Here is a 12,859-nt window from a genome sequence, read left to right as displayed (position 1 = left end):
CCTTTTATTGTGAGCACGGCTGGAGAGAAAATGGAAGGAAATTGGAGCTAGAGAACTTTGGGAGGGATGCAAGAAGCACATTTTTATTATGAAAGTAGTTAACCATTGGAACAACCCACTGTGGGTTTGGTGGATGCCTTGTTGCTTGAGAACTTTAAATCAATGTCTGCTGGCTTTCTGAATATGCTTTCTGGCTCAGTTCCGGGCCCCATCCAGGCATCTCCGTCGGGGCTTCCCTGGCCAGGAATACACATCTCTGTGAGGTTACGTTAGAAAGTGACAATTGAGAGCTGAAGAACTTCTAGATAGAAAAGCCTGAATTCCCGAAATGTTCATTTGAGTCTCTTTGTAGTATCCGGGCTCGGGGAAACCCTCTGCTTCTCTCTCTCAGGCGCAGCACGAGAGCCGCCGCGCGCAGTGCCCGCCAGCGCGCAGAGATGCCCGACGCCGCAGCCCACCTGCCCTTCTACTATGGCAGCATCGCCCGCGCGGAGGCYGAGGAGCACCTCAAGCTGGCCGGCATGTCGGACGGGCTCTTCCTGCTGCGGCAGTGCCTGCGCAGCCTCGGCGGCTACGTCCTCTCCGTGGTCTGCAACCTGCAGTTCTACCACTACTCCATCGAGCGCCACATGAACGGCACCTACGCCATCGCGGGCGGCAAGGCGCACTGCGGGCCCGAGGAGCTCTGCGAGTTCTACTCGAAGGACGCCGACGGGCTCTGCTGCGCCCTCCGCAAGCCCTGCAACCGGCCCAGCGGCGTGGAGCCCCAGCCCGGCGTCTTCGACAGCATGAGGGACAATATGGTGCGCGAGTATGTGCGGCAGACGTGGAAGCTGGAGGTACTGGCCATTGCCCATGCTGGTGGGGTCTGTGCGAGAGGAACTCCCTGGGGGACTGCTGATCTTCATCCCTCCTGCCTCTCTTTTCCTCCTCTTCTACTAAACCACGGTGGTGTTACACTAGAGCAATGTCCTTCTTCCCAGAGGCTGCTCACATTTGGAGGAGTCCTCAGTCTCTCACATTTTTGCAGTTTTGTCTTCCGAAGCAGGTCGGAACATCTTCCTAAGCTTGCAGGCTCGTTCTCGTAACAATTAGCGCTGTGTCTGCAGGCAGGGCAGGACAGTTCACGGCAGCCCTTGCACGGGCATCTCCCCGTGGGCCAGTTGCTTCTCTGCAGCTCACTAGACACACACTGCACTTAGAGCACTGCTCTGCACAGCAGCATCCGCRGCTCCGCGATGGCCTGTTGGAGCTACACAGAAAACAGACTCAAACTCTTGCTCAGGTTTTCCTCACTGTTTGAAAGCAGTTGAGGTTTTGACTGAGGTACYGGACCAGGCCTGATATTTAAATTTAAAAATACCTACAGAAATATCCACACTCGGTTGTACACTGTAATAAATAATGATACAAACTCTGAAAATAGTCACATCGGCAGCCACAGAATTAATTTCCCTCTACGGTCACCTCAACAGCAGCTACTCAGTCACGTCTGTGTCCCTTTCAGAAAGACAGCTCATGCAGGCTCCTTATGGATCCTCTCTCAGAAAGATCTTTCAATTTGGCCAATTTTAGACCAAAGGTGCTTGCCAAGATGATATCTATAGGTTGTGTCCATGGAAGCAGATTTGTGAATGCTCGTAGGTGATGTAAGGGACATTGCCATCTACTGGSAAATGAGAAAAAAGCAACTGTTGATAAGATGTTTGGGGCCAGTAAAAATAGTTTTCGGTATCCCACCCACATAACTTCCAGATTGCACGGCTCCTGACAGGTTCTAGTGTATGAGGACAGAGAGCAGACAGGAAGGCAGAGGCACCAGAACGGGATCCTTCTCCTTCTTTGAGAGGAGAAGAGTCTCCTTCTTTGGAGATCTTTAAAACCCGCTTGGATGCAGCCCTGTGCCACATGTTCTAGGTGACCCTGCGTGAGCAGGGGGGTTGAACTAGATGACCTCTGAGGTCCCTTCCAACCTTAAGCATTCTGTGATTCTGTGATTGTCTCCCATGAATGCAAGGTTGAAAGACATGATGTTTCAAACGATGCTAAGAACGCCCATAGGAACATAATGATTTTTCTCTTCCCTCATCAGCAAGTCAATGCTCTGCAGATGCATACAAGGCATGAGACCAATTTAGATACATGAGCAATTCTGCTTTTCAGCAGAACAGAATTCAGGCCGCTATTCCTAAAGGCATAATTAAAGTCACCGACAGTTCAATTATGAGATCTCCTAAGCTTCCTGTGCCATCTGCCAAAGAGAAAAAACGCACAAAAAAATCATATGAAAGCCATGCAACAACCACAGCAGAGCTGCAGAGGGTCTGATTTCTCCTCTTCTTCCAGGGGGATGCACTTGAACAGGCCATTATAAGTCAGGCTCCGCAGGTAGAGAAACTCATCGCCACCACGGCCCATGAGAGGATGCCCTGGTATCACGCTAACATCGCCCGGGACGAGGCTGAACGGAGGCTCTACTCTGGAGCCCAACCTGATGGGAAATTTCTGTGAGTAAGCAAAACCCTGGAGATGCCATGATGCCTGGGAGCACCACCATCTCCTTCCCTTCACTACCCTCTAGTTTTGTTTCCTGTGAGGGTTCTTCAGAAGAGGTTTAGCTGGATACTGTCAGACTGTAGTTACAGCCTTTGAACAAGAGGGTCTCAACCCTGTTACYCCCCAAATAGCATGTGGTCTCCAAGGAAAGCCAATCTTGAGCTTTACACGTCTCTCATGTTCAGATGTTTGTATTAAGGGTGCTTGCTAATGCAAAGGATGATATGAGACATAGTGTTCAGTGGGAGAAGACATTTCACACTGAAATAGGAACACTGTATGGCTGGCCAAACCCATGAGAAATCATTTGCTCTGCTAGAGTAAGGACTCTACTCAGGTGTTTTTGAAGAGGTGAGACAGCCCTTAATTATCTCCTAAATGAGTTAGGGAAAGAAGCAATTAGCTGCAGATGATGGGGAAGAGGAAGAGTATTCAGATGATCCATGTTCATCTAGGCAGAGGAAAGTGACAATAAAAGTGAGGTCCAGGGACACTGTAGCAAGTGTCCACCCAGTGCCTTGCCACTCTGTAGCCACAAAAACTTAAGAGAAAAAGAAAAGTAGAACTGCTTTTAATAGTTGTCCTTCCTACCAGGCTAAGAGAAAGAAGGGAAAAYGGTACCTACGCTCTCTCACTTGTCTATGGCAAAACGGTGTATCACTATCGCATAGACCAGGACAAGTCCGGGAAGTACTCCATCCCTGAGGGAACCAAGTTCGACACGCTCTGGCAGGTAACATACTGCGGGATGCCGACCCCACGGGCATCCACGAGGATGATCAGGGGCCTGGAACATCTGCCCTATGAGCAAAGGCTGGGAGAGCTGGGCCTGGTCAGCCTGGAGAAGAGAAGGCTGAGGGGGGACCTGAGAAGTGTCTCTAGACACCTCAAGGGAGGCAGTGAGGAGGATGGGGTGGCCTCGTTTCAGTGGTGGCCAGCAACAGGACTAGAGGAAACGGCCACAAGCTGAGGCACCAAAAGTTCCCCAGGAACTTAAGGAAACATTTCTTGACAGTGAGGGTACCAGAGCCCTRGAACAGGCTGCCCAGGGAGGTTGTGGAGTCTCCTTCTCTGGAGATCTTTAAAACCCGCTTGGACGCAGCCWGTGCCCCGTGCTCTGGGTGACCCTGCGTGAGCAGGGGGGTTGGACTAGATGACCTCTGAGGTCCCTTCCAACCTYAACCATTCTGTGATTCTGTGATTCCATGATCCTAGCTGGGTAAGGGAGCTTTACCTCGGATAGAGCTGCCCATGCATTGGCACACATGAAAGGCTATCTGAAGCTTTAAAGACTTTAAGATCATACATATACTGTTTAGCCCATTCCAGGAGACCCTTATATCCTCTGGATCCGGCTACGTGTCAGCTCACCTCATTGCACGCGTCTCTGTGCAGCAGCGTGCACTCCTAGCTGTGTAGACCTAAGCCTAGCATATCATAGCTGCTCTGAAATARCAGCTTATCTCTACAGTCAGGTCTAACACTAGCCTGGTGTCTTTCCCATGGAGCAGGCGGACTGGCGCTCTCCTTTCTTAGCTTTATACTGTGCGTAGAATAGGGGAGGCACTATTGGAGCCAACTGCCAAAAGCTTTACAAGACCAAAGAATCAATCCCCCAGGACACATCCYGCCACCCCAAAGGGTCAGAGGCTTCAGGGGCAATGTTCAGAGGCAGAAGGTGGCCATGATTTGCCAGCAGTCCCATCACCCCAGGGCGGGATGAGGCAGGTTTGGGGGGAACGTGACCTGGTTGATGAGAGTCTCAGCACCCCAGCCAAGGGCTCAACACCCTGGTACAAGCAGGGCCCTCCTGACAGCGCACAGGGCCCCGGAGCTCCCTGAATGGCAGATGTGCCACGCTCCCCTCCCTGTCTGCTCTGCRCTTTTGTATTCTCCCCCGTGGAGAGCACCAGGGTCATCTCCCTCTTGGAGCTGCTCCAGAGAACGTGTCCTCCCGGGCAGAGCTGTCTGGAGGGCGGTACCTGTTTTGCTGAGTTCTGAAAACTCCCAAGACTGTTTTCACTCTGACTTTGAATGAAAACAAAGATTTTGGAGCATTTTCTTTGAAAAGGGAGCATTGCCAGGCATCCAGTTTCGGAGAGCACATGAGAGGAGAAGAGAAAGACTGTGCAGTCTGGTGCCTAGGGGTGGTGTGGTAGTCTCCATCCAGATCCAAGGTCCTGGTGTGCCTGAATCTGAGGGAACTGCAATGAAAAATTGTCTGGATCCACAGAGCAAGCCCTGGGATTCCTCCAGGGAAGCAAAAGGCTTCTCTGTCAGGCTTTACTGGGCATAGCATGTCTTTAAAAATTTTCTGCATGTGTTAATAGTGAAATTGCACTGGAAATGTCCTAACTCGCTCTACTATTGGGGAACTTTTCTTTTGTCTTTGCTTCCTGTTTAACATGCCGAATTCTTCCTAGCTCTGGCAGATATTGAGCTATGTAAACACTTGCTCTACGTAAACACTAGCTCTGTGTGAAGCGATAGGAGAGAGGGACAAATCTGAGGTCCTGTCTGCCATAAGCTCGGAGAAGACACTACCATAAGACACAAATGTTGCTTGCAAAAAAGAAAAAAAAAAAAAAAAAAAAGACGATTTTCTCCTTTCAATAATTCCCCTTTCCTCTGATTCCTTTCCCAGTTGGTGGAATACTTAAAGCTCAAACCTGATGGGCTGATATTCTACCTGAAGGAAAGCTGTCCCAACCCCAATGTGCCAGGTGAGTTGGCAGTTGTGAGTGACATCCGTGGCCTTGGTTCAGTGTCCAAGAGGGGTTAATTTGAGGTGCATCCACACAAATTTCCTTCACTGAATCTAATCTTCTTGCTCAAATCTGACAGTGAAGGCTCCACAATCAGCAGGAGTGGTGGGGTCTCAGTTCTGGTAGCCCAGGCAAATCATCCCGCTGGCTTAGGGGGGCCAAAAGATAGCAACGGAGCTGGGAATCATTGCTGCAAAGTGGTAAGGGGTGTCTGCTGCCAAACATACTGCTCCTAAAAATGAGTTGCTTTTTTGACAACAGGAACCAAAGAATCCCACAAATCTGTCTCCTCATGGGTCTCTCAAGCCAAACACCCAAAACTAAGCATTAGGTTGGGCCTGGCAAACTGGGCCTGAGTGTCACAGATCTCTCTTCAGTGCCTGCCTTTGGACCCCAAGGACTCAGCTAGTCCCTGCTTTGGGACCATCAGAGAATACAGGGCCCTCCCGCAAGCCTGAGCCTCTGCCGAAGGCCAGTCCAAATCCAAAATTAATGTCCAAATCCATGCATATTCTTACACCTTCTAGGGCTAAAGTGATGAAAAGGAGGGTTTGCGTGGGTGGGAATCGGAGCCATGTCTTCCAGGGACTAATGCTCTGATCCTGCTTGAGGCACAAGCAGTAACTAACATTGTCTCTTTCCTGACTCAGCTTCTGCAGCACCGGTTCCACCAACGCACCCCTCCATGTCTGTAAGTTTTGGGGAAGCTCCTTTCTAGTGGCATCTCAGTGGTTTCATGTAATTACATTTCAAGCTTGCTGACCAAATTCTGTCCTGGTGGAAAGGGAATAATCTGAGTGGAATACATTAAGGACAGGTGCAATGTTGTCCCCTTTCCAGCTTGGATGGGGATGAGGAATAGCTGGACACTGCTACTATCAGAGCTGGAAGTGGTTTCCACTCGTATTATGCTTCTTGCAACATGTAGGCCTGTCCTCGGGGCACCCTCTCCTCTCTGCCCTCCTTGCCAGGCAGGAGCCAGGAAGACTTGCTTGGATTCTGGGAACACTTAGTCTTGCTGCTGGTCGGGTCCTTGTGCTCCCCCCGTGTCCCTGGCCTCTGGGTATGTCTGTACTCAGCCCCCACTGCGAGTGCAAAGCAGTGTTGAAACTAGCTGGTTTGAGCTCAACAAGAAGCCCATCCCAAAGCCGAGCAGGGGCTGAATCAAGACCCGCCTAATTTGCCCAGCTTCTCAGACTGCTTTCACAACCTTCCAGAAGCAACCATGTCACTGTGAGGTGCTGCAAGCAGCACAGCAGTGCAGAGCTGTGCTGGACACGTGTGCCATGCTGCAGTCACAGCTGTGTGGCTCTGCTTTGGGCTCCCTCACAGTGGATGCAGTGTCTGCGTTTGCTCACAGAGCCGCCCTGCACTGTGCGTGGGGAGCCCGGCGTGCCATCGGCACCCTGAGTCGTGCCCTGCCTCCCCTTTGCTCACCATCTCCAAACGGGCTGCAGAAACTTGGCTCCAGCTGCTGCAGGAGGCTTTAAGGTGGGGGAAGCACAAGGGGGACAGAGCAAATGCAGCCATGGGCGCGCGCCCTCAGTGCCGGGCTAAACGCAGACCACTCGCTGCTTTGCTCTGCACTGCTCCTAGATGCAGTTACAGAGGGTGGTGGGTGCTCCCTCTCAGGCCACATCCTGCCTATGGAGTTGCAGCCGGGGGTACACGTCAGCCGAGAAGGGAGAAATCATCCCAAAAGCACCCTGACGTCCCGCGCCCTCGGTATGGCCTGCAGACCTCGGCGCCTGCAAAGGCCATTAGTGGAGGTCACCAGCTGGGACTCAGCTTGGCTGCACTGTCCTAGTCCCTCTCTTCCCCCATTCCGAGCTGGAACAGTCACTGCACTTGTACGGCCTTGTTTGCACTAAGCTTTTCACCCCTGTGTCTTTTCCAGAGGCAGGTTGGGACTCTGAATGCAGATGGATACACGCCAGAGCCTATAGGTGAGCACCTCTGAAAACCTTCCAACAGTGCAGGTCAGGGGTGGGCACCATCAGCCAAGCTGTAAGATAGGACATGGGGAGGCCACAGAAGCCACAGAGCTTCAAATACTTTTTCCACCCTGAATGCCCCAGCTGTAAGCAGAAGAGGCCACAGGCTATAAAAGAGAAGTTTAAACCCTGGAACGTGAATGAGAATTGGTCAAAAGGCTAGAGAAGATCTTCCCAATCAATGATGTGAGGAGGGACAGGAGAAGGGTACCTCACTTATAATATAAATCATTCTATCTTTCGGGAACGTGCAGGAAAGTCACGCCTGCTGCCAATGGATACCAGCGTGTATGAGAGCCCTTACAGCGACCCCGAGGAACTGAAGGATAAGAAACTCTTCCTGAAGAGGGACCACCTGATGATGGATGAAGTAGAACTGGGTGCAGGAAACTTCGGCTGCGTCAAGAAAGGAGTTTACAAGATGAGAAAGTGAGTGCTGCCCTGAAGCAGGCAGAGGAAGAGGGTGTTTCAGGCTGAGCTTAGTGATGCCCCCAGTCATACACTTTTTAGTTTGATAAATTCTAGAGTGATAATGGAGCAGAGGCATAAAAGAGACATTAGAAAGTCAACAGCTGCTTTCCACTGACCTTCAGTGACAACCCCAGGGCCCTCAGATGTCATCTGCACAGCAAGCTTCATGGCACCATATGCCATTTTTGGAGGCACTTGCTAGGCTCGGAACAAGTCCACGTTTCTGAGGTCACTTCCATCCATGTCAGGGAAAAGAAAAAGATTGAGATGTGTGATACTCGGCTCCACCACCAGCCTTCCGTGAGACCATGAAGATGGCTTTTATCCACTTTGTGCTTCAGTTTCCCCCTTGTAAAATGATGATGCTGATCTTAATGTGATCATAGTGTGATTAGATCTTAGTGATCTTTAAGCACGTCTTAAAGACATGCTTTAAGATGGCAAATCCTAGCTTACATCAATCAGGGTGAGGAGATACGATTTCCTCATTTTTCTGCGTGTTTCTTCTTTTCTTTAGCCTTCTAGTAGATCTGGGATGACTGGGAAAGGCAGCTCTGTACCAGCACAGACTAATGAGATTGCAGTTGAGAGATGAAACAGCATCACAGAGAGGTTGTTTCCATTCCTGGTTGTGATGCATGAGTCAACTGTGTCTTAATTCCTCCCATGTGTGTTCCTCTTGCCCCCCATGCAGGAAGCAGATTGACGTGGCCATAAAGGTCCTGAAGAGCAACAACGAAAAAACAGTGAAGGATGAAATGATGAAGGAAGCCCAGATCATGCACCAACTGGACAACCCCTACATTGTCCGCATGATTGGGGTCTGCGAGGCAGAGTCCCTGATGCTTGTGATGGAGATGGCTTCTGGAGGGCCTCTCAACAAGTTCTTGGCTTCCAAGAAGTGAGTACTAAAACAAGCACGGCTGTCTGATTCTCTGTGCTTCTCATCATACTCTTTGCTGTCAAGGGAGCCTGGTTTTGTATGTGGAGGGAGGCTAATAACAGCAAAAGGTGATTTCTTTTCATGTGAGGTAATAGGGACTGCTGCATCTGCAGCAGAGATGTCTATGACTCTCTCTTGCAGCAAGAAACTTCAAAGGGGGCTGTGGTGTGCAGAGTAATGACAGGTCCCTGCTGTCCAACAGTTTCATGACTGCATTGTCCTCCTGTCCTCCCCAGAGATGAGATCGCAGTCAGCAATATTGTGGAGCTGATGCATCAAGTGTCCATGGGGATGAAGTACTTGGAGGAAAAAAACTTTGTCCATAGGGATCTGGCAGCCAGAAATGTCCTGCTGGTCAACCAGCATTATGCCAAGATCAGTGATTTTGGGCTCTCCAAGGCTCTTGGAGCGGATGACAGCTATTACAAGGTAAGTGGAAGCACAGCAAAAGATCCAAGAGAAAGGGCCTTCCTGGTGAGACTCCCAGGGATAGTGGCTCTGAGCGATTCCTGGGAACCCTGCTGCATGACTTTATCATATTCTGGCTGTCCTCACTGTTCTGACTTCAAAAGGGGCTTTGCAAAGCTCCAGCAGAACACGGAGGCGAGGAAGAAACTAAAACCGGCACAAAGGCAGTGAGGTGGGTGCTCTTCACCGGAATGACGTGAGAGAGGAGACTGGAGAGGAGCGAGAGCAGCGAAGAACAGGCAGCTTTGAATGAGTCAGGGTTGATGCTTCCGCTCGTCTGCAGGTTACGCAGGGCCGGGCTGCTCCCCGGGTGGCTCTCAGGGTGCCAGTGGAGAGGTGGGTACCACAGGAGGGCACCCTTTGCCCAAGGATGGCCAAGGCAGCTCTGGACTCTGCACCTGCAGCCACCTCTGCTCCTGGAGGAGCTCCTGTCCTCAGCGCTCAGCTGGGGCACATGCCGGCTGGTTTCTGACTTCAGTGGGCAGGAGCTGCCATGCTCCCGAGCCAGGAATGCCTGGAAGCGGCTGAGGGGAGGCCGGGCAGAGCCGTGAGCTGGCCCTGAGCTGCACACTGCGGGCAGGAGGGGCTCCAGCTAAATACGTCCATGCTCTTATGGGGGAAGGCTGCAATTTGGATCAAGTTCTGAAGTCCACAGCCAGAAAACGTGTCCCAAAATGTTCACTGGCAGTTGGAGAGAAGGATGCTTCATCTGGGGCACACACAGAAATTCATTTAGGGTTCATTCTTATCTATTCCAACTGACATGCAGATCCCCTTCTCTCACATACCAGAGGATTTTATCCCCTCACCAGATTCACTCGGAGATCCAATTCCTTACAGCAAATTACAGGTTCTTACCTAGTATCTCTCCTTTGAAATTGTGATGAATTTAATCCCAGTCTAGATTCAAGTCCAGATAGATTCAGGTCCAGATTCAAATAGTTCAGATTTATTTATGAATCCTTGAAAAGAAATACAACAGCTCAGGGATCGAGTCCCTGTCTGACAGAGAGGTTATTTCATTATAAGGTTCTCTTAGTCATTTGTACTGAATTTTGCCTATTATTCTCATGCAATACCGAGTGATTGCTTTTGATCAAAGCATTTAGCAAAGCAGATTTTAACAGAGCACACTGTTGTGTCGCGATCCATCTCAGGGTAAAAACATTCTTCCTTGCTTGCCTGCAGGCCAGGACAGCAGGAAAGTGGCCCTTGAAATGGTATGCCCCGGAGTGCATCCTCTATCACAAGTTTTCCAGCAAGAGTGATGTATGGAGTTACGGTGTGACCATGTGGGAGGCCTTCAGTTATGGGCAGAAACCGTATAAGGTAAGGCACACACGGAAGAGCAGGAGCAGAGTGAGGAAAAATAGTTGCACTTTGGCTCATGGCTTGGGAGTTGGAGCAATCCACCACAGATGGATGTCTGAGTGTAGACTCCCGCCCTCCGAAGAGCTGATGTACACTGCAATGTCCATTTCTTGTTCCTTGAGTGGGTCCTCTCACTCTTGGACAGAGGTGAAAGGAGAGCGACTCACTTCTATTTTATGAAAGCAGCTAATTAGACTGCTTGGATCCCGTGGCTTTGTGTTCATCGCAAGAAGAATCAGAAAACAAAATCAGGAACAAAAACAGGAATTCATTTGGGTATGATTCAAAGCACATCTTGCATGTGATCCTTCCACTCACTGAACTGACTAGACTGTTGCTCAACCACTGCTCTTCCCAGGCTGGGGAGGAGGAGGTTGGAGGCCAAGTTGGACATCGCTGTTGGTTGCCTGGGTTAAAGATCCGGGGTGTGCTGCACACAGCTCTAAGCACAACCTGGTACCAGCGCAGTGCCTGTTAGAAGACCAGTCTAATCTCTCTCCTCCCACCCTCTTGCTGCACCAATGTCCACTAAAACCTTTTCCCCCTTGATCCTGCCCTAGAAAATGAAAGGCCCCGAGGTCATCAGTTTCATAGAGCAAGGCAAGCGCATGGACTGCCCCATGGACTGCCCGGCAGAGATGTACGCCCTCATGCAGCAGTGCTGGATCTACAGGTGAGGCTTTCCCCAGCTCCTCTCTGCTGAGTGTCATGTCCACTGCGCTGCAATCTAAAGCAAATGGCATCTCCTGCCCTGGTCTCATTCACCAGGCCTAATGAATGACATACTTCTTTCTTTAATATCATTCCCCTCCTTTTGCCTGCAGCAGCCTTGGAACACGTCCGAGCCTCCCTGCCTGTGTCCCTTTCCATCCCAGAAGAAGTCTCAGTTCCTTATCTGAGCCCTGATACAACAGAGAAGCTGTTCTTTCCTAGGTTCATCTATGCTTGGTATCTTCTCCCTTGTGCACCAGACAATTTTGTCCTTTCTGATGTCTCCATATGCTTTTTTTTTTTTTCCTTTTTCCCTCGCAGATGGGAAGAACGTCCAGGGTTCTTCTCCGTGGAAAACACAATCCGCTCCTACTACTACAGTATTGCTACCAAGACAGAAAACGGGTCAGAGGCAGAGGCCAAGCCAAAGGCAGCTCTTCACTGAGCTTTCTTCTCTGCTTCTCAACACGTGCTCTGCTGAACTTGTTTCAACAAGTGCCAGTGGGACCTGGAGAGGCTCTTTGCAAATTTCTGCTTTAATCTCTTATGCCAGTTTTGTTTCTCAAGCAGTTCCCAAAACTTGGCTCTGCCACAAGGCACAGGGGAACTCAACCAAAGCATCGCATAGGAAGAGCTGGCAATGACTTACCTGCCCCACGCAGGACAGTGCAGAGCTGCACTGCAGTTCCTTCCTACCCAGCTCCAAAACCTCAGCTCAGGACGGCAGTGCTTAATGCCTACCAGGCTTACTAAGGACGAACTGTACTGGCTCCAGCACACCGGGATTTCTCCAGATCCCCTGAAAAACGATCATTTCCCAGGAAACCACCAATACCACGTGTCAGGTGAGGTTGGCGTGTGCTGGGACACAGGAGCAGGGGTCCCTGCGTGCCCCCGTGCTCCGCTGGCGGGGATTGCAGCAACGCGGGTGAGGAGCCTCAGCTGCCACCTTGTCCTTCTGCCACCCGCCAGCACCTGTGGGTGCAGCACGGGCCGCGCTGCCCGTCACCCCCGCACCGCCGTGCTGCCACCCTCCAGGAGCCACAAACACCGAAGGCCCTGGCCGGGAACCATCGCCCACCTCCTGGTTCCCTGCTGGCCGCTCCGTGCTCCTGAAACGTTTTGCTTTCCATGTCTGAAAATCAGCCACCCTATAAATAAATGACATTTCTATTTATCACCATACGGCTTAGACTATTGAACTACTGCAGTTCAACTACTGAAATACCACAATATTGAAATTATTGCAGTTTTCCCATCCTCATCTAGAGTCTTCTTCATTTATGGTCTCCACACTCCTCGAGTCACCCGTGAGGCCACCTGCGGACTCATCTCCCTGTGGCAGTGGAGTTCCCTTGCAGGCATGCCCTGCTGCCTAGGACTGGGGTCAAGCAGCTCAGCTGAGTCCACTGTGGAAGCTTAATGAGGCTTTTACTGCCAGGAGCAGCTCATGCTCTGGGGTACCCTCCTTACGTTGCCTTCTGAAGAAATGTCCATCAGCAGCTTGCTAAGAAAAGCTCTTTGAGGATGCTTCGGGATGTAATGGAGCAGTTAATCCTTGGAGCCTTGCATAAGAGCAA

At 50.8% G+C, this 12,859-nt stretch overlaps 1 protein-coding gene across 1 annotated transcript; it reads left to right on the top strand.

Annotated features, from left to right (window-relative positions):
• The first annotated feature begins 437 nt into the window (after positions 1 to 437).
• On the top strand, positions 438 to 11,245 carry LOC112949075 (tyrosine-protein kinase ZAP-70). Its single transcript, XM_026041450.1, has 11 exons — positions 438 to 839; positions 2,347 to 2,507; positions 3,151 to 3,289; positions 5,201 to 5,279; positions 5,972 to 6,012; positions 7,219 to 7,267; positions 7,570 to 7,744; positions 8,481 to 8,687; positions 8,966 to 9,158; positions 10,386 to 10,526; positions 11,129 to 11,245. The coding sequence occupies exons 1-11, from the start codon at positions 438 to 440 to the stop codon at positions 11,243 to 11,245; spliced, it is 1,704 nt and encodes a 567-aa protein (XP_025897235.1).
• Positions 11,246 to 12,859: the final 1,614 nt, after the last annotated feature.

This window comes from Nothoprocta perdicaria, unplaced genomic scaffold (genome assembly GCF_003342845.1).
Source record: "Nothoprocta perdicaria isolate Ctin4 unplaced genomic scaffold, notPer1 scaffold_286, whole genome shotgun sequence".
NCBI lineage: Eukaryota > Metazoa > Chordata > Aves > Tinamiformes > Tinamidae > Nothoprocta > Nothoprocta perdicaria.
The sequence above is the reverse complement of the archived record's forward strand: the minus strand, read 5'-3'. Positions and strand labels throughout refer to the sequence as shown.